The sequence below is a fragment of the Stegastes partitus genome, unplaced genomic scaffold, assembly GCF_000690725.1.
Source record: "Stegastes partitus isolate 25-593 unplaced genomic scaffold, Stegastes_partitus-1.0.2 Scaffold269, whole genome shotgun sequence".
In the NCBI taxonomy this organism is placed as follows: Eukaryota; Metazoa; Chordata; class Actinopteri; family Pomacentridae; genus Stegastes; species Stegastes partitus.
In genome coordinates, this window is record NW_007578000.1 from 410,022 (window position 1) to 431,777 (window position 21,756).

Sequence of the window (21,756 nt, forward strand, 5' to 3'; positions counted from 1 at the left end):
TTGGAGTGGATGGTGGACGTACAAAGCATTTAATTCTCACACCAGGGGTTCACATCCAGACTACCACCTGTGGGTAGGTTGGCAGCCAAAGCACTTTGGTTAAAGTTAGAAATATCATGGCTGCCTATGAACATTTTGCTGAATTTAAGCAGCCCGCGATCTTTATACAATCCTAAGTGCTCCAAGAGCCGAAAGTGGACATTGTCCTGCAAGACTGAATATTTTGGTGACAAAAAAATAATATGACAGTGATCATTTTGGTATAGACAGTATTTGATACTTGCAAAATATGTTAATCAACAATGTTACCATACTCCTTATGTCAATAAAGAAGGTCCTTCACTCGCAATTACCATCTAAATAAACTTTTTATTATAATTTATTTGTGTGGAAACTTATTTTATGCATCTACTAGTCTGGTATTCAGTAAAGGAAATGCACGAACCAGATTCAGTTTAATCAAGCAATTCCTTATCTGTATATCTGAGGTCATTGTTTGAAAAGCTGAACAAGTCCCGTTAATTAATACTGATAAGAACACCCTAAGACACCCTTGTAGCAGTTTAACCTTAGTCACTGTTTCACGTGCCAGAGTTGAGCCAAAAAATACAAAACTGTGCTCCTGAACCAGGATTTGCTCCTGTTTAGCAGCAGTTATCCAGTTCTCCGGATCCACTGTGGTTTTCTTTCAATTTCGACGTTTAAAATATGCAACAGATGACCAACATATCCAGGAAAAAGCAAGAGAAGTTAAGAATGTTGTTCCCATTTCTCTCCGCATGCGATGGTTTCTCCTCTTTCAGCTGTCAGCTCTTGCTAAAATTTTCAAACGATGAACTTCTCTGCTCGGCTCAGATCACTTTTTTCTCGACCAACTGCTGAGCCGACAAAACTTTCTGTCTTTCAGCAGTCGATGCTTCTCTGCTCTCCTGCTCCTCGCTCTCCATCACACGCACGTACACTTTACACAAAACAGCACAAATACCTGCATATTTCTGTAGCATTTTGTCTCAGGGAGACAGAAACAGTGAGGCTCAATTCCCATGACAATTGTGAAATACTTACATGAAAGCCTCCAACCTGTTTCACTCATGCACAGCAGCCGCAATCCCAAACACTCTGAAGAAGGAGAGTTTGCCGCCGATAAACTAAATTTGTAAAGATCGACAGCAGTAACACTCCTGCACACAAACACAACAAGCACTTGTGCGGAGCTGTAATGATTCACAAACGCACTGCATTTGAAATAACCAACAGCAAGTAAGAGCCGATAATGAGATAAGTGCCACAGTGCTAATGTCTGCTAAAACACGTCTGGCTGTTCTTGCTTGCAGACTCAAAAAGCAACAGATCAAATGTCAAATAACACAAGGACACTAGAGTAAAAAGGTGAGACCTCCTTAAACCAGGAAATAGAGTGAGCGTGAAGAGACTAAAAGATCCACATAATTTATAGATGTGAGAGCACAGATGCTCTTCTCAAAGGGCAAAATCGCGTACTCAGAAGCAGCGAAAAGGAAAAAAGGATTAAAAAGTATGTCTTACTTTAAGTAGTCTTCATTATCTCTGTCACAGCGAAAGTCCTTGTGTTTCTCCCAGTCTTTGCCATGTTTACACGTGGTCAGCAGAATAATATCTTCCCCATTGTGGATATGATACAGAGCATTCCTCGTCTCCGAACCTATGCCAGTTAGGTACCGCTTCCCTTTGAAAACCAGCTGGTACTTCCTGGAAGGCGGTGCATCGTTGAGCGTCAGATAGCCTATGCCCCCTCCTTTTAGCGGGTGATCTTTAGAGAATAGAGGGATGGAAATATCAAAGTTAGGTCGGAAGTTGACCACATCCGCACTGGCCTTGGCCAGCATTGCTTGGCCCACCTCAAAGCCTAGATCCTCTGTGTAGTCCGGCCAGGTGCCAGAGTAAAGGTTGAATATGAGGTGGTTCCTGCCATCATTCCAGGTCGGCAGACTCTGGATGCGAGATCTGACGTTCTGGACATACTGAGCTGAGAGCTGGTCCCTGTCCAAGGTGTCCACAGCCAGAATGAACAGACAGGCCCGCGAAGGGTCCGTGGTGTGGAAGCGAGACTCCTCGATGGAGGACAGGATCTTCTGGTAGGTCTCTGAGATCTCATCCCCTCTTTGCGGAGGGTAGATGTAAATCCTGAATCCTGACTGGCAGCGAGCAAAGTCGAAGCAGGTTTCCATGCGGCAGCGCTTGTTCTTGTAGATGTTGTCACGGATGGCCCGTCGTTCACGAGGGGAGGTGTGCTGGTGATGGAGCTGAGGGCTGTCCTCCTGTTTGAACAGAGGTACACTGTCAAGACACCTTAAAATACAGAAAAATGGCATCTAATGATATCATGACAAAGTTTATATGTACTGGCTATCCTGTGTAGTAAGTAGGTATGCAATTTTATACAAGTTTCTTGAGAAGGGTTCAATAACAATTCATTCAAACAAATTAAGTCTAGTGGATATTATTTCATATGTAAATTAAGCTACAACATTTGCCACTAAAACAACTTAGTTTTATTAGCTACTTGGCTATAGGAATGCTGTCCTAGCAGACTTTGACTCCTCTTGTTTGCCTGTGCTCTGGCCAGAACTCATTACCCACCACAGAAGTCTTTGTCATGGTGCCTATTTTTACCTAAATACCCACAGTGCCCCCTGCTTGCCAACATAAAACTTTCTGCAGTCCAAGCAATCCCTTCCTCAGGTCGCCACACTATTAATCCAAACAAACAGCAATCTTCCACTTCACTAAACAGTAAGAGCCTCCACCTGATGGCACAACCAGGGACTGCAGCTGATCTACCAAACATTTTCTGACATGCATGTCTCCCTGTCAGGTAATTTATTTTCAATTAGTGTAATTATCAGCGGCAACTATTCAATTAACAGTTAGTCGTTGACATCTCCAGTCGTGAAGTGTGTTTTTGTTAGCTGACGCTTTAATCAGGAGAACAGTATTACATGTGTAGCCTCAAACTGCTCCGTCATCAACTCCTCTGCTGCATTACTGTGCTGAAGTCTGAGCTCTGGATAGGAAGTGTGATGGCCCTGTCCAGTCGGTTGGTTTAGGTATATCAGGGGAGATGTCACATTCTGCAGTCTGTTTTTAGGTCACTGAGGCACCAGGGCCTGAGTGGGCGGTCCTGTCTGTCTGGAGCACTTGGGCCCAGTGGTCCCCAGGCTATTAAAGGCCCGACCCTCAGAGTGTTCCCTCTCTCTGCTGTGGCTGCTATTGTTGGTTTGGTTTTGACATTACACTATAACCATGCATCCATAATTACACCACTTATGTCACTGATTAACACACTCCATGTATTTCCTTGCTTTAGTGGAGTTAATATTCTTTTGCTGGCATTTTGTATTCATTCCCCTTTTTATAACTGTCTATAAGTCACGTTATAACAAATGACAGCTGCTGACTTGTATTTGATTTCTCAAACCATTGCTACTCAACCATCTTGGATTCTGACCCTTTCAAAGCAAAGAAATGCGTGTTTGTAATGGCTTGCATATGTCTATTGCTGGGCTCAGATAACACTCCATTAAAATAATGATTATGGCACAGTGGAGATGGCCGTATAGAGGACTGCAACAATACGCTCTGCAACACCATCATGCAATGTGTGCACTGGCAGCTTACTTTAACCTCTTAAGACCTAGTGTCTACATGTGTGGACATCACATTTTGGGTTATATTACCACAGTAGGTATTTTTTTAAATTAGTTTTTTACTTTCATTATTTTATTATTAATATTTTATTATTGTTATTTATTTTTTTAAATATATTTTATATATTCTGTTTATTTTATTCTATTTATTTTTTATTCTCTTTGCTATTTGATCTGTTCAAATAGCAAAGAGAAATAAAAAATGCATATCAAACAAGAGCTCGGGTCTTAAGAGCTTTAAACAAAGGTAGAATATTTCAGCTTTTAATCGCACAACTGTTGATGTTTTTAGAACTTTTCAGAATCCAAACTACACTTATTGACCAAGTAAGTTTACTTATGTCATAAACCTTCAAACTCAAGGATCCATTACTCAAACTTCCTTAATTGTTTATTGTAGCAGCGCTACCTGCAAAACATGCCACCACCTACCCGGCACTTAACGCTGGGCTGTTTTCCGCATGAATGCCTGGTAAAAGCTGTAAACACTTCAACCAAACAACAGTGCTCCCTTCTCAGACTGTTTCATTTGAATAGTATTAAGACCAGACAAAAGTCTGAGAAAAAAAAAACAAAACATAATCTGCATTGGAAAAATATAATCACACTGATTAATCATTTTGTGATTAAGCTTTGAAATCACCCTTATTTGCCTTTAACCCATTTTTACTATTATAGTATGAAAACATACTGTCAATTTACTTCTTGGATCATGGAAGAAGGAGGCATTTTACTGTATATTTATACTATGAAAAGTCAATTTTGCTGATACTACTTCTGAGAAAAAAGGATTTTTAGTTTGATCATTAGTCTGAATCCTCCTTCAACAGCTGCTTCTACGTGAACCCTTCAGTCTCCTTCCTGTTTTTGGTTTAAGATTTTCCACGGTTGCTTTTCCCGTTAATTGCTACCTCCTGCTCTCCTCCCTCCAGATATGGCTCCAGCAGCTCTGTCGACTCCGGCCAGTGCCTGGGCGGTCTGGACGGGGTTCTCTGAGGCAGCGGCTGGGGCTGGTACACGTCCTGACTCTGGTGGTAGTACTGGTATTCCTGTTGGTGGTACTGGTGATACTGGGGGTACTGGGGAAACTGGCGATATTGGTACGGCTGCTGATGGAACTCCCCGATTTGCAGAGCCCACAGGTAGACGAGGAAGAGAAGACCGGCCCCCACAGACACAAGCAGGTACCGCTTCTTGGCCTGCATGTGTGCTGCGGGGGGAGGGAAAGGAGGAGGTGGTGGAATGAGGGAGAGGATAGGATGGAGGTACCACAGTAAGAGTAAAAAGGAAAGAAGGAAGGAGGAGGTGTGAGAAGCAGATAGAGAATGAAGTAAGAGACTGGGATAAAAGCAGGAATGGTGAGAGCAGATAAAGAGTTGAAGAGGGGGAACAGAAAGAAAAAGGAGAAGAGGAGGAACTAGGAAATGATGGAGGAGGGGTTGCAGGGAGGTAACACAGGTCAGCTCTCTATCCACAGCTCGGCATTTTGGGATTTGGAGTCACTAAAAGAAAAAAGAAATAGAAAATTACTCGTGAATTACTTTAAATATAATGGTACATATAACACATTTTTAAAGTGAAAGATATAAGAAATCCATTATCAAAACAGCTTTTCTCATTTGAACATTTCTAATGATTGCAGTTCAGGGCTGCAACTAACAATTAATGCCATAACTGATCAGTTCATTCGTCTATAAAATGTCAGAAAAATGGCGAAAAATGTTTCCCAAAGTCGAAGATGACAAACGTCCAGAAGAGTTTCAGTTTACTATCATAGAGGAAGAAAGAAACCAGGAAAGATTCACATTTAAGAACTGAAATGAGAGGATTTAGACTTTTTTTTTTTCATTGCTTAATTACTCAAAGTGATTAATTGTTTAGCAAAATAGATGTTGATTAATTTAATAGGGTACAACTAATTGTTTAATCTGTACAGCTCTACAGATACGGACACAAAATGACTTTTCGTTCAATGTTTCCTTGATGAAACTCAATCTGACCGGTGTGTTTCATTCACTGCGGTGCAAACTAGTGCATTTAAACAGCAAATTCATTTAGAAGGAAACATATTGTTTAGTTAACATATCTGGTAAATAAGCAACATATCTATAAAAAGTTTACTGACTATTTCTTTTTTTCTTTTCCACCAGTGTTGTGCTGCAAGACATCAAGCCTTTTTACAGGTTATGCGCTTGCTGTCACAGCATTGCATTAGGGTTTGTTCAAATAAGTGGTGTGTTTTAATCCCAAAGCAGTCCATAAGGAACAATAATATCCCCCCTACACCTGACCACAGACGGGTCTGCATGTGAACTCTTTATGTAAGGGGAAAAATTAAAATATTCAAATTAAGTCCATGATGAAGGTGGAATTAAAATAATTTGACAGTTTTCCTTACCAGAAATTACTCAATATGGTCAATTATCACTAATAGTTGGCAATTAATTTAGTAGTTAATAACTAATCATTATAATGATGAAAACTGAATCAAGTCAGATAAGTGCATGAAGAGTCCACATGCATTTTGCTCAGGCTGAACTAAAGGCTTCAGGTTCTGTCAAGAAGCAAAAAGAACAATAAAAAGCAATGAGGTGATCATATATGTTTTAAGCCCAAGGACAGAGTCCATGGTTTTGTTTTAAATTAAACAAGGAGGAATAAACATGTTGCATACTTTTAAACATATACGTTCCTTCAAGGCTGAGCTGCCCTCCAAGTATATTATTAATTCAACATTTACTGTTTCCCAAGTGAGGAAAGAGGATTTCTGGTGTGATCACATGCACCAGACTTTTCTGTGGCCATTTTTCATAAATCTGGCAATTAAGCATTTGCCTTTAAGAGAAGATATTTACCGCCTTCAATTTGACTAAACACACTTTAATTGTGAAAATTCGTCTCTGACTGCGCAGCCTTCTACCAAACTCTAACTTTTCCAGTTTCCTCAAAAAAAAAAAAAAAAAAAAAGAAAGACGACAACACAGCCCAATCCAATGTTTTTTAATCACTTTAACTATAGTGTAAGACAAAGTGTGTGCCAGCTAAAGACGCGTCTCCTGGACATTTATTAGATAATACTGGATAAGCAGTGCGCACGACAATACGGTTTATCTGAAGGGAGTTTGGAGCGGGATAAACAACAAGTGCAATATCTGTTCCATTAAAACCTCCTCTCTTGCGAAGGAATTTTCCAACTGGTGCTGATGTTTCTTTTCTTCCTGAGCTGACTGTATGGTTGAAGAGCTTTGATAAGAATCCACTCACCTGTTCAAAGGGAACACCTGTGGTTCCGGAAAGGGATCGTGTCCGCTGCTCTCCTCTCCAGCCTGAGCAGGAATCCACAATTTGGAAAACACATTCTTCATTAACCCCCGAACACCGAATCACAAAGCCATCCAAGTTATTATTCAAACACGTGTGGAAGAAGAATTACTGAGCGCAGCGTCCTCGGGGAAGCCGAACAAGGTGCGCTGCCTTCATCCTCCGCCGCGTCCCAGTCACAAAGTTTCCCCGGGAAAGGACCACGGAGCGCTTTTCATGCATGCGAGACTCCCACAGGAACACAGAGCTTTCTGTCAGCACGGCAGGTACCCCCGGTGTGAATGTAGATACACACTCATCTACCAGAAGAGCCGTGTTCACATCCACAGCATCCATCCAGAATGAAGTGTGTTAAACAAGGCGCGTATATCTCCAATCAGCATCTGCTATCCCCCTTCAGAAAATCCCAGCTAGAGAAGATCCAAACTTTGAAATTTTAAATCCACCTGTGCGCTGCCGCTTCACTGTGAGGAATAAGCAGGAATCATCATCCCAGGTAAGTTAAGGAAATGCCGGCGCACCTGATCCGGAGAGACGCGCATCAATAAAATCCTGTTAGGAGCGACTTCACGGTCCCCCCTCCCCCTGAGTGGCAGGAAGGCAGCGCTTCTCCACGGGGTTAAAGTGATGGATCAAACGGACATCATGAGCTGTTCTTCTGGGCTATTCCATCCCGAACACTGGCTTCCAAACAGTCCCGCTGTCCTCACGTTTCCACTATCAAATCCTCAGTTGGATCCGGGCTGCGCCACCGTGCAGCATCCAGCAGCATCAGCATCAGCAGCAGCAGCAGCAGCAGCAGCGCTGATAAGCCAGACAGCAGCAGGCTGGCAGACTGGGGGGATCCGAGTATGCACGGGGCGTCTGTTGGTTCTGATAAGGTATGGGAGCTCGCCATAATTCAGCATCTCCCAGTCTGCATTGTATTTGTGTTTGTATCTGTTTAATGGAGGGTATGAAGGCGAGAAATGTCCCAAGAAATCAGCGAAATCACAGATCAGGGAGAAGTCCCAGAGGAGCATTCAGGACCTTCAATATGACTGTGTTGTTCCTATTTTGGAAACCAAACTCCTTTCAGAATAACTGGTTTGGGGGCTTAAATAAGTTGTACATGTAATACATGTATAGGCTGCGTCTATAGTGTCCCATCAAAGTTGAGGTTTTGTTTTTCCATGCAATTGCTGAATAGACACAAATGAACCCGAAGTTGTAACGTTGAATTTCCTACACCCTGAACATTTCATGCACAGTTTACAAGATTAAATTATAGTCTACAGTTCAGGGATGTTAGGTGATCTGCATGTAATTTGTCACATTAATAAAACAAAATCTTCTTATGCAGAGCCCAGGATCCCCTTAAGGTTGAGATGATAGGATGCTAAATGATGCTGAGGGGATTTATCACGGCTTACAGTTCTGTGAACTGACTCTTTTTGCAAACCTGTGAACTTTTAATTAAGTCTTAGCTCATCAAATCGCTTAATGAGTCGAATATTTGGTCTAATAAATTAACTTTGACCGTGTGGTCCACTAATCTTTCCATCTGTCCTGCCCTTCCTTCACGTTGCTGTTTATTTGTATAGATGCAATTGAGTGAATAAAATTAATTTGCTCAGGATTTAAATAGATGTAATTATCTCATGAATTAGAGGGCGACTTTACAGATGTTGTGGAGCCTCTTACAGACACATGGTGTATCAAACAGCTCCATCTTGTGGCACATTCTGCAGCAGCTCCAGTGGACACACAACTACCACACACACATCTCAGTGTTTTGTGTCTAATAATGCAATGATGAGAAACCACAAAAGTGAGGGTCTAAGATTTTACTGTCAGGTATGTCAAACAGGCCTTTGAAAATCACAAACTCTTACAGTTTTGGAGCTTAAATGATGTGCTGTTAAAGGAACAACCTCTCAGTCACTGCAGAGGCTCTCTGAAGCTGCACCAGGCTTCTACAGACAGAAAGAGGTGCCTGTCTGACAAATAATTTAAGGTGAAATCAGCTAACTGCACACAGCACGGGGCATAAATATTAATCCAGTCAGTCTCTGATGCTTTATAACTAAGTCATGACAGAGACATTTATGCACAAGTCATGGCAGGACAGATCTGGTCTACAGTGTCTCAGAAAGAACACATCTCTGTCTTGCGTCTAAATAAAATGAAAAAGTCCACACCTTCCTATTCTTCTACATTATGTGTCACAAACATTTATACCATTGCACCGCATTTGATTCAGTAGGCATCCTCCCTTTAATTAGTATAATTTTACTCCTAGGTTTAATCTTCATTCCTCCATAAGTTAACTGGTGAGCCCACTCTAGAGGCCACGTGAATCGTCTTTTGTCCTTGATTTTTCTAGATTGTTCTTCTGTCTTGTTCAACAGCCCCTAAAGCCATCACTATAAACCTCGCTGCTGGTGCACTTTATTGTGTTTCTGTTGCTCCGGTGTCAAAATTGGACCTTTTACATGAGTTGGGAGCAGTATAAATCCTCAATCTCAAAAGGTTGAGGAATATGAGACCAATAACAGTTTTAAAGCACTTGAAAAATAATACTTAAGGACGGATTTCTCATCTGTGATCTCCAGCTGCATCCTGTAAGTCTCTGGATATTTGTCTAAAACACTAGCAGATGTAGAACTAGCAGTCTCTCTCTGAGCAGCACAGTTTTCTTCTAATTTACTGGTACTGTGATAACTCTGAAGGATTCTCTGGTGTTGATGGCTTCATGCTCCATTAGGGGATGATAAATCTGAAAAGGTCCTGTTGGTGTTCGCAGAGCAGCAGAGAGAGCCAAGTTTGATCTGTTTCCAGTCTCAGTCTATCGCTCCACTTCCTCCACTTCCTCATTTTCACTATTAATCTTGGGATTGTTGGGCTGTACTGAAGTCTCCCTCCTCTCCTCTGCCAATGTCTAGGAAGTATCTGTGATGAAACTTTTGCATAACTTTGTGTTCAGAATATATTAAATATATGTTTTCCTGGTTAATGTACCTGATGTTGTCTGAACGTGTTGTCTTGCTGACAACCACCTCAGCCTTTTTTCGTTACCTTTTTTTAATTATTATTTCTGCAGATGATTTGTCTGTTTAATCTGGATCTACTCACTAACATATAGATTAGATTTTAGTCGAATGTTGTTCGAATGCAGCCCTGCTTGCTTGTGGAGTCCCTCAGGGCTCCATGTTGGGCCCCATCCTATTTTCATCATACATGCTGCTATTGGGATTCATTTTTAGGAAACAAAAGATTCCTTTTTACTGTTCAGCAGATGATATATAAATCTATCTGCTTGTCAAAAGAACAGAATCAGTGCAGCCTTTGCTTGACTGCTATAAGATATTAAAACCTGTATCTAAACTTCAAATGAGACTGAGATTGTTATGTTTGGTCGACCAAACCTTTTGGGTGACCCTTAAGCCACTGTTGGCCCTTTTGCTTCACGTAGTCTGTCTTTTGTAAAAAGCCTTGGAGTAATCTTCAACAGCTCCTTCAGTTTTGACAAACATTTCTGCTCACTTATCAAAACTAGCTTTTTTAGTTAAGTCTTTGAGCCAAGGTGAAGGCCTGTAGCTGTTTCAAAGACTCTTAAAAAGTTATTTATGCCTTTATTACCACTCTGTTAGACTCATTTCTTGTATGAGGGAGCAGAGCAGTTGTCTCTTCAGCATCTGCAGCGGCTACAAAATGCAGCTGTTTGTCTTTAACCCTTTTCAAGAGTTTCATGTTGCCAGACGTAGAAGGTCTTTCAGGGTCCATTGGACCCCAAGAAAAAATATGTGCAAAATATTTGTTGGTATCCATTATAGACTTTTATACAATGTTAAATACACTTTCTGATAAGTTGACATATTTTTGGTTCCAAATGCATGACAAATGTCCCTCTTTCTATATTTAAAAAAAATCTTCAAAAATAAAAAAAAACAACACCTGTCACCTAAACCAAATGGCCTGGAGTCCAAAAGACCCCAAAAGTCCTGAATAGGGTTAAACGAGAGAAAGATGCTGTGATCACAAAACATCATCTCTGTCCTCCATGCTGCCTTTCAGGATACATTTTAGGAATTCATTCTGTCTATAAGGTCTTAAGGGCTTGGCCTAACCTTATTTATCATCACGCCCTGGTTAGAACACTAAAGCTACACCAGCCAGATGCTCCTTGATGTTCCAAGATCCAGGAGCAAAAACAGGAATGGTCGAACCTTCACAGTGTCTGCTTCTAATCTCTGAAACAGTTTAGTTTTCATGTTCACTGCTCACACTTTAGAGACTTCTAAGTCGCAGCTCTGAATATCCACCTTTTCTCTTTGGCATTCAATTGGAGTAGAGCTCGACACCCTGGTTTCATCTTTTGTTGTGTTGGAACTTTATATTCTTTTTATTTTATTGTCTTTTTATTAATATTTCATTGTCTTATTGTCTTCTGGGAAAGATTTTCGTAAGAAAGTCAACCTGATTCCAAAAAGTGAGGAGGACGTGCCTTTGTGTCTACTTTTCTCTTTGATTATGTTTGGTTATGCTCCTCTGCCTGATGTGTCTCTGATCACCTGAAACATTCTGTTTTACTGTGTTTTTATAATTTGCTATTTTAATTGTTTAGACTATTGGTTCCTCTCTTGTTGTTTTTTAATGTGCTTTATAAATAGATTTGATTTCACTTGAGTATACTGTTTGGGCACTAATTACCTCATAGAAACCTGACACTCTCCATAAAATAATGTTATATTTCAAAGCAAAGAACTCTGTGTTTTTCTGACTTATGACAATTACTTAGTCGGAGCATTTTAGAATGAATCAACACTCTTTTTTTTTTTTTACCTGAAAACAAACAGTAACTTTGGCAATCATTTCTCATTAGTCATGATTAGTGTGTGCAGGTATTTCTTTCAGACTGCACAACATCCTTCAGCAGTAATGCGGGGCAGACTGCATGTAGCGTGACATGAGAAACCCAGAGCAATAAAACAAGAGAAAAACACTCCCAGCAGCAGCTGCTCCAAGTACACAGCAATAACTAACAGTGACTACAATGAGTGTGTCAACAGTTTTATCAACTCAGATCTTCTCTCCTCTGGTCAGTGGCAGCGGTACACTGACATGGCGATGTTCAAAGAGAACTTTCATAGCAAAGTCAACCTGAATCAATAAAAAGTGAGGAGGACGTGCCTTTGTGTTTACTTTTCTCTTTGATTATTTTTGGTTATGCTCCTCTGCCTGATGTGTCTCTAAACACCTGCAGTAGTGGTTTAGATGAGATGATCTTCAGAGGTTTTTTGGTACCTTTACAGCTGAATTTGATGTGACTTTGGGTCCACCTGATTACACTCTGATGAAGCAGGATGCAAGATAATGTGGCAACAAGGTATTATGGTGTGGTCACATGATGTTTCTGCTCAACGAAACTTTACAATTTTGAATAAATACAAAATGCATTTTGATGAGCAAATTAAGTATGAGACTGATGGTTCAGTTTGTTACTATTGGACATGTAGTCTGGCATTTGGTCATCCATCCATCCAACATCTATACACCGCCTAATCCTCACTAGGTCACAGGGGGGCTGGAGTCTATCCCAGCTGATTTAGGGTGAAGACAGGGGCTTAGGGCAGACACACCTTAGTCACACCTATGGACAAGTTAGAATAATCAATCACCAATTAAACCTCAGCATGTTTTTGGACTGTGGGAGGAAACTGGAGAACCCAAAGAGAACCCACACTGCACAGGGAGAACATGCAGACTCCACACAGAAAGATCCCAGGTGTCCTAACCGGGGCGCAAACCAGGGATTTTCTAGATGTGACGGTGCTAACCACCGAGCCTCCAGTCATGAATCATAATAATAATAAAATCTGCTAAAATAATAACTCCTGCAGTTTAACACACTGTGCAACAGTGTCTCTATGGGCACATTCAGTCAGTCAAAGTTAAACAGAGGAGAACTCCGACCTGTGAGAAATCCACAGGGACTGGTAGTATCCTCTGGGATCTTTCCGAATCACAAGACTCACAGTTTAATCCATCCAAGTGATGTCCTTCAATAGCAGTAAATAGGAAACAGGGAATATTCACTAAATAGTCACATGACTGCACTGAACTCTGGTCTGGCATTTCTTATAGACTTGGAGTTGCTGGAGTCCTATTTCCATTCTCTTCAAACTGATCTTTAGTCAACAGTTAGTTTGTTTTATATGCAGCTGCATCCCAAAGCCTTCATAGTTTATCTTTTACAAGCTGGATGGTGTTTCCTCTGATCCATCGTCTCTCTGTGAAAACCATTCTTTACACTGCCCTTCCTTTTCAAACGAAGCTTCTGTAAGTTTATTATGAAAGTTAAATACTGATGTTTGTTTCATGCTACAGGACACACATTGCCAACGTTACAGAAAAACTGCCAATCTGTTTTTGTTGTTTTCAACAAATTTCACAAAAAGACCAAAAACCAACAATGCTTTAGTTCGTCTCATAACATTGTGAGACTTCTCTACCGTCTTTGTGTTTCTTAGCAACAAGCTTGTTGGTTCCTAAGACGTTCTGAAACAAAAGACTATATTTATACTTAAATTCATATTAGGTTCTAGTACCGGGCAGGGCATGCCTCCAGTCAGGGTCCCCAGACCCTTAATTATCATTTAAATATAATGATATACAGTGTCTAATTTCCTGCCAGGGGACTGTAGTTTTTAGCATCTGTCACTCAAACTGGAGTTGACAGTGCTTTTGTTTGTGAGTTCTGTAGTTTTTCTTGCAGAATAGATAATGTGGGATTAACACAAAATCAACCAGAGTGTGTGTTCATGGTGATCAACATGTCACCCAGTGCAACAGTGCAGCTCCTGGATGTGTTTCATTTACCAACAGAGCTCTCTGGCACAGAACAACAAATACAGAGAAGATAAACAACTGATGAGCAGGTTTAACTCTCGCTGGTTTTCAGGAGATCTGTCGACAAAAGCAAGCATTTAAAGTCACTCAAACCAGTTGATCAACAATTCAAACAGACATTTCTTTAGAATATTTTCTTATCAAATTCAGACTTAATCATACACACATAACTTACACACACTTGTTATCCATTGCTACCCCCCCTCTGTTTAAATTCTAAAGAAAGTTCTTAGTGTTTGGGGTGTTCTAGGTTATTAATTTAGGAATGGTAGGGAGGGCTCCCGCTATGCTGCCATCTTGGCGTTGTTCCACCTATCTTATGGATGAAATGATTAGACATTTGAAGAAAAAAATATATCTTGTGTTTTTCTTGTTGACACTAAGTGTACTTTTTGTGAGTTTCAGACAAATCTATCAAATCTGGAAGATTTAATTTTGAAAAATGTAAAGTGTGATCTGACAGAATAGAGCTCTGAGGCTGTTGCTGTTGATGAGATATAACTGAACTTATTTGTATTTACTGTACATACAGCAGTGAAATTTCAGTCTCTAGCTGTTTTTTCATTACATTAATAAAAAGCCACAGAAATAGAAATACATACAAAAGCTGCATCTCTTGCAGAGTGTGATTATCTAGCTCAAAGCTGCAAAATGACATCAACAGCTGAACATGTTAAGCTCATCTGATTCAATCTGTAGGAAACTTTCTCATGTAGTCTGATTATTTGAACGAAAACACTTTGAAGTGTTGAACACCAGGTTTGTGGTATCAGGTGTAAAAACTCTTTGTAATTACGTGTTATGTCCATCTCTTCCTCTCTCGCCTCCTTGTCCTCTGAAGATGAGTTGCCTGTAAACACTGGAGCCCTGCTGGCCTCTCGCTATGAGGTGCAGTCCTCTCTGGGGCAGGGTGCTTTTGGAACGGTGGTCGGGTGTGTGGACATCCATGACAAGTCCACCTCAGCCATCAAGACTTCCAGAAACCACCATGCTTTCATTGAACGAGCTCTGAGAGAGGTACAGCACAGACTGTCTATTTGTCCACACCAAAGCTGGAATATGGATGTGAAAATATGACATGTTTAAACCTAAAACCTTCCTGAATCACTGACATGCAGTTTGTCTTTTAGGTGACAGCAAACAGTGCAAATCTAAGCTTTTATCTCGTCCACAGATTATCATTCTCAGGAAACTGCAGACTCTCGATCCAGCCAGACACAATCTGGTTCTACCACCATAAGTTCCTTTGTCTGAGATTCAAACTTTTAGATCTGAGTCTGTGGGACTACCTGAACACCCGAGACAATGAGCCGCTGTCTCTGGAAATACGCCCAGTTGTCCATCAGGTATGTTAGATTTCCCTCTTCACTGTTCTTGTCATCATCCTCTGTTAATGCATATGTCATGGTTCAAGGGACTTATAGTTGTGACCTAACAAGAACACATTTGTGTGATTTCAGCTGACCACAGCACTAAAGCACCTGGAGGACCTCATCCACGCTGACGTAAAAATAGACATGATTGTGGACCATCGGCAGCAGCCACTGCAGGTCCAACTCATTGACTTTGGTCTTGCTCTCCACGTGTTCGACGCTGGTCTAGGGCCAGCGGTTCAGACTATGTGGTACATGTAAGTACAGCAAGAACAGATCATCTGGTAAATTGACTGTACTGATATAGTGCTTTTCTACCTACCTGCCATGCAATGCACGTGCCTACCATTGGGAGCAACTTTGGGTTCAGTGTCTTTCCCAAGGGCACTTCGACTGTGGAGGTGCCAGGGACCGAACCGCCCACCTTACGATCAGAGGACAACCACTCTACCACCGGAGCCATAGCCGCCCTAGAAAACATCTCCAACTGGAGACAAAACAAGTGTTTAGATGTAACAGCAAGACAAAAGTGAGACTGTAGTTTTAAAGCTCAATACTGCTGTTGTCTTGTTTGTTTAGAGCTCCAGAGGTGCTGCTGGGTCAGAACTTCTCTCAGCCCATTGACATTTGGGGTCTCGGTCTGGTCACAGCAGAACTTTCCCTTGGCTGGCCAATGTTTCCTGGTAAAGATGAACATGACATGGTATGAATCGTGTTCACAAAAGAGAAGCATGCTCCTGAACCAAACCGTCAAGAGAAGAACTGTTGCCTTATAATTTGTTTCAGATGAAGTCCATCGTGGAAGCTCTGGGTCAGCCACCAGGGTATCTGCTGGACTCTGCACCGAAGACCTCACACTGCTTCAGCCTCCAAGAAAACAAAGAGGAGGAGATGACATGGAGGCTAATATTTCAGTCTTTTCTTATCTTTCAACTGATTCACAGACCAATGATCAACCAGTTTTCTTAAATAGCTCCAAGGTGCATCTTATGAACCATCAACTGGCAAGTACATATATAGCCGCAGCACAACACAATGTTACAATGTCTGACAATGGAAGGACAAGGAATTGAACGGGGTCAACTTCTGGCTGGCATGGATGCAGCGTGTGATGACATCACAGCAGATCTCCTGCGCCTGCTCTCTCTGTGGATGTCTCTGGATCTGGAGCTCCTGAACTACAGCCGCTGGCCTCACCTTCTGCATCCTGCTGCCCCCACCATGATGCCTCCTGTTACAAAAGGACAATAAATTCTAATAACTTGTTTAACTGTAAACTACATTGTATAATTCATCCTACATCCACCCAACCGGTCGAGGCAGATGGCCGTCCCTCCCTGAGCCTGGTTCTGTCGGAGGTTTTTTTTCCCCTGTGGGGGTTTTCGGTTCCTTCCCACTGTTGTGGACTGCTTGCGGACTGCTGAAGCTTATAGGGAATCCAGATGTTTTGGATTGTTGGGTGTTTCTGTTTCTGCCTTTGTGAAGTGCTATGAGATGACTTGTTGTTGTAAATATGCGCTATACAAATAAAATTGAAATTGAAATTGAAATGCCTGCAGAGGCTGGATAAGACACTTTCTGTACCACAATATCATCTGTCAACAAAATACAAGCAGTAAAAGCGCAAATGTGAATCTTGTCCAGTCTCTTGCAATCAATCTCCCACATACACCATGGTGTAACTCACAATTTCCAATAACTGTCATCAAAACTTTAGCCATAGTTTACATGATGGCATTGACATGTTCATTGACACAGATATTTACTTTTCAGAGATGAACTAAGGATTTTGAGCAAGTAACTGCCTTTTGCAGGTAATCCATGGTGTTTCGCTATTCGTCCGAATTGTTTTGAGAAATGCACTTACTGTTTTGCAAATGTTGAGGATGATTCAAGAAATGTGCCAGAGCGGCTGAGAAAAACTGTTAACACATGACTAGTAAGATAGATGACTTTTATGTTAAAGTGACCAGGGTGAGCATTTGGACATTCAGTTGACAAATTCAGATGCTGTGAAATTAATGGATTTGGAGTGCATGTCTGAAAGGGGCTATACAGTAGACACGAACCAACATTTCATAAAGATAAATTAAAAGTAGAGGAGTTGGGGGTGAATGTGTTGCATGCAATTAGCCTCTGGTGTCCTCAGAGAAAAGCTGCTTGAAGTTTTAAGTCTTACTTTAGAGTCTGCAGGGAAGGGCCAGTGGTGGTGGGGTTTGAATAGTTTTTGAAGATGATCAGCGACCCGAGAAGTGATTCCTGTGTGTGAGAAAAAATGATTTGACTCTGTCTAAATCTTTGTTCAGTATGCCATGTGGAGGAGTCATCTAAATGCTAACGATGTTGACTGAGTCACATCATCGGCTGGGAGCACATGTAGACCTCCACTCCAGCACACAGGCAGATATAACATCAGGCAGCTCTGTCCTGGCTGCTGCTTGTTTGTTTCATCTAATGACTCGAGCTAACTCATAATGTATCACACACTCACAAAACACACACAGTCGGCTGCACCACTAGTTGCCGCAACGTAGTCCTGCTCCGTTCAGACACTCGAGCTCAGGATTTGAGGCTGCAATGCAATTTTCAAACAATCCACATTTTCAGACCATCTGGTGTTGTACAAAACACAAAGTGAGGCTGAGCTGCTGTAATTATTCTCCATATGAGAATCACAACAAACCAACAGAACAGCTAAAAGCCTCCTCCAGCCCGAGAAGTGGATGAAATGACACATGGTGGTTCAGAAGCCAACTACAAAGAAATTAATTTCAACAGAATTTTGATGAAAGCAACTTCTTGGATTTTGAGGTTTTGAGTGACAGATTGGCTCGTGTTGGAGAGGATTTGATTTCAAAGTTAGGAACACAAACCTTTGATGCCTGCAGATGAACACAACTCATATCAGAGCTGAAGCTGTTATGTGTTTCCTTCTAAATGTTTCTCGGTGCAGTCAGATGGTCTTTGGCCTGATCAAAATTAAAATGATGCACACGCAGATGAGAACAGCTCTGCGCTTCACACCTTCCATCATGCTTCTTGTCGAAGAGTTCACACACAGGAAAGTGTTCCTGGGCTTATAGTGACTGCAAGCAGTGCAGGAAAAGCTGTCCATAAGGATAAATACAGCAACTTTCAGTAAATTGACATGAATAAACATTCTGACTATAATGTGAAATAATGTTTGATAACATGAAACTGATAAAATAATAACTGTCAAGGCCTCCTCTACAGAAATTATGTTAAACTGACAAATTTAAAACTGTACAGAAGTTAAAAATAATAATAATAATTAACGCATGTAAAGATAATAAAACTGTAAAATTGTATGTTTTACATGTTTACTTAACTTGCACAGAATAGGCTTTTCCCCTTATTTCTAGATAATGTGCTGAGCTAAGCTGAGCAGCTAATGACTGTAGCTTCATATTTATAGTACAGACAGAATATAAGTAATAATCTTCTTTAAAACTCAGCAAGAATGCAAATAAACTGTTTCTTCTTAAGTCTAGGAGAGAAATGCTGTTAAAAGGTTAATGATTTAGTGCATTAGTTGATTTAAAAATAAATCAAGTTTGAGGTGAATTAGTGAGTTTGGCTCGATAACTTCTTTTTCACCTTGAGTTTAGGACTTAAGGCCCCCTCTTCTGTATCTTACCATAAGAGGAAAATTTCAGATGATTCAAACTGGTATTTAAAATGATCTTTGTGTTAGGATGGCATGTATGTTGTGTTTTGCTTGTTTTCTGTGCCTTGGTGTGTGGTGGGCGTGTTTTTTCCTGTTCTCCCTGCAGGCTGGGCGGAGTCGACAGGAATGAGACAATCAAGCGCTGACAGCTGCGGCACATCTTCTCATCAGCAGCCAGCCGTATAAATACGGGCAGCTCACAGACCTTCAGCGCCAGATGATTGTGATTCCTCACTGTGGTACAATCAGGCCGCTTAGCAGCAACCTCTCGAGTGACTTCTAGCTAAGTCTACTGTTTTTGAGTGTCTCTAGTTCATGGTTTTTTCCTCTGCATTTCCAGCGTCTCGTCTCGGCTCCAGCTCCAGTCCTTCTCCCCACACGCCTGCCGCCTCTCCTCCCTCGAGCACACTTCACTGGAACACACGGACACGAGCACCTTCACCTGACGGATCTCCGGTTGAGCACCTGCACAAGGAAGATCTTCACGGGATACGGATTCACACCAGCACCGTTCCTGGAGCACAGCACCCCCACCTACCACCTGGGATCTCCACCGCGACACCCCCACTGGATTCCTCCACCGGGACACCCTCACTTCCCCCTCCCTTGTCAAATAAATCTTTTCCTTAACATTTTCTCCCGTCTCCCTTTTTCGTTTGGGTCCACCCGCTTAGATTCTGAGACTCGGGTCGTCACACTTTGTTTGTAAAGGAAAAGATAGTTTCCCTGAATCAGTGTAGTTTGTTGGCTGAACAGAATTTCATTAGAACTTGTCATTTTCTGATTATCCAACATGTGATGATGAGGTGTAATGGATCTTTTTATTAGATGGTTAAAAAAGACAGCACACTATTACAGGCAATAACGAAGTTACATTGTGGATTCACAACAAAGCTTCATGGAATAAGATGTTAATTTCTTTTAAATATACAATATTAGTTGTCAAAGACCCCCTCTGGTGAAAAGTGTATGGTTACATTGTAACCTTGATTCTCTGACTGAAGAGACTATCTCTCCACCCAGTTACATATTTCTTATGTATAGAGAATGACCCCCCCCCTCCTTCTTTAAGACACACCGGCTTGCCGGGTCACGCCCCACAGGATACCTATAAAGCACCTGTGCTGGTGTGAAATCAGTGATAGTTTTGATCGAAACGTGTCTCCAAGCAGCCAAAAGAGCTGGAGAGAGTCTCTTCCCTCAGAAAACCAAGGTTGCAATGGAGTTACATATTTCATATGTATGGGGTAACTCTTTAAGAAACACTGTGAAAAGACAGTGCAGCCTATTTACAAATGTACACTATTTACATACCATATGTACAGGCCCACACAAAACACAAAGGCCAAGCCTGAAAGGCTGTGTAGGTCGGTCCGCAAGACACAAGACAGACCCAAGGAACTCAGATTAAGGCCCCACAAGATGCAAAGGCTAAATCTGTCAACAAACTGGCCACTTGGGTCAACAAGTAAGTCACCAAGGGAGACCCCAATTATATGTAGAAGTCTGCTTTAGTCCAGTCATCTACAGATGAGCCATGCCCCACACCTGTTCCGCAAAGGAGGGACTGGCCGCTACATTCAGACTCAGCTACAAGGTGGACTCAGGTGACCACGTGGCTGCTGCACAGATTGCGGTTAGCTTTCGGGGGTGCCTGAAAATTACACTCGACCCCTCCGGTAAAAATCTGCAGCAGTTGCCGTGAACTGACAGTGCGTGGAGCTCGCTAACTCTCTTGGCGGAAGTTATAGCTCGCAGAAATGCAGTTTTAAAGAATAGCCATTTCAACTCCACCACCCCAAGAGAATCCAAAAGGGGATGCTGCAGTGCATCAAGGACGATACTTAAGTCCCATGGAAGGACCAAGGGCCTATTCCTGCAGACTGTAAGTCTCTGGGCACCTGTAAGGAAACGCGAAATCAAGGAACAGCTGTCCTCGCTAAGTCCGCATTCACCAACCCGAACAGCTTTGATTGCTGATACCATACCTCACAAGGTAATGGGAGCCCTTCCTGCCTCAAGCTGGGACTGCAAAAACAGCAGGATTTCCTTGGCAGTGGCTAAGTGAGGGTCCACTTTGTGTGCTCCACACCAAGCAGTGAAAATCCCCCAGCAGTAAGAATAGGCAGCCCTGGTGGATGGTGCCCGGGCTTCCTGCATAGTCCGTACTACAGGCTCTGACAAGTCTAAATCAAGGAGCCTGGGACCAGACCACCAGTCTGAGTCCTGTGGGGAAGGGGTGGAACAGGGTCCCGCTGGCCTGAGACAGCAGGTCCCTCCGAAGTGAGAGCTCCCATGGCGTTCCATCCAAGAGAGGTGGAATTGCCGAGAGCCATGGCATGTGGGACCAAAGGGGAGCCACCATAAGCAGCTTGCCCCCTAGATTTATGTAACATTATTCGTTTTCAGAATCTTTTGTACAGTGTATAAGCAGCATCGTAGGTAAGCTGGTATGCTAGAGCTGCCATGAGTGGGGAGGGTGGAGAGGTGGTAACCTTCATGGTTCTGAAGCAACAGTGCAGAGTTAGATGAACTCAAAGGCATTTTAAATCAGAAAGGGACCATTTTCACATAAAACGTAGAGTTTTTAGGGGATTAATCAGCAACCGGAGAGGAGGTCTAATCTTTACAGTTTATTTTTGGACCTTTTATTTTATCTGTTTATTAAGAGGTCTTCTTGTAGCTGGTGAGTTAAGTTCGGGCAAAAAGGCTTTAAGCAGGTAACTTCTGAAAACCTTGATCATAAATTGGAAATCTGATTCTGAAACAAATGAATCACTGACAAGGTGATCAGTCA

General features: G+C 41.8%; 1 protein-coding gene across 1 annotated transcript in view; it reads right to left on the bottom strand.

Moving 5' to 3' along the window:
- Positions 1-4,891, bottom strand: part of LOC103357708 (exostosin-1-like) — a 360,610-nt gene extending 355,719 nt beyond the window's left edge. Inside the window, exons 1-2 of the mRNA XM_008282376.1 lie at positions 4,598-4,891; positions 1,546-2,297 (exon numbers count right to left, since the gene is read on the bottom strand). Of these exons, the coding sequence (XP_008280598.1) occupies positions 1,546-2,297; positions 4,598-4,891 (1,046 nt within the window). The remainder of the gene's footprint in view (positions 1-1,545; positions 2,298-4,597) is intronic.
- Positions 4,892-21,756: the final 16,865 nt, after the last annotated feature.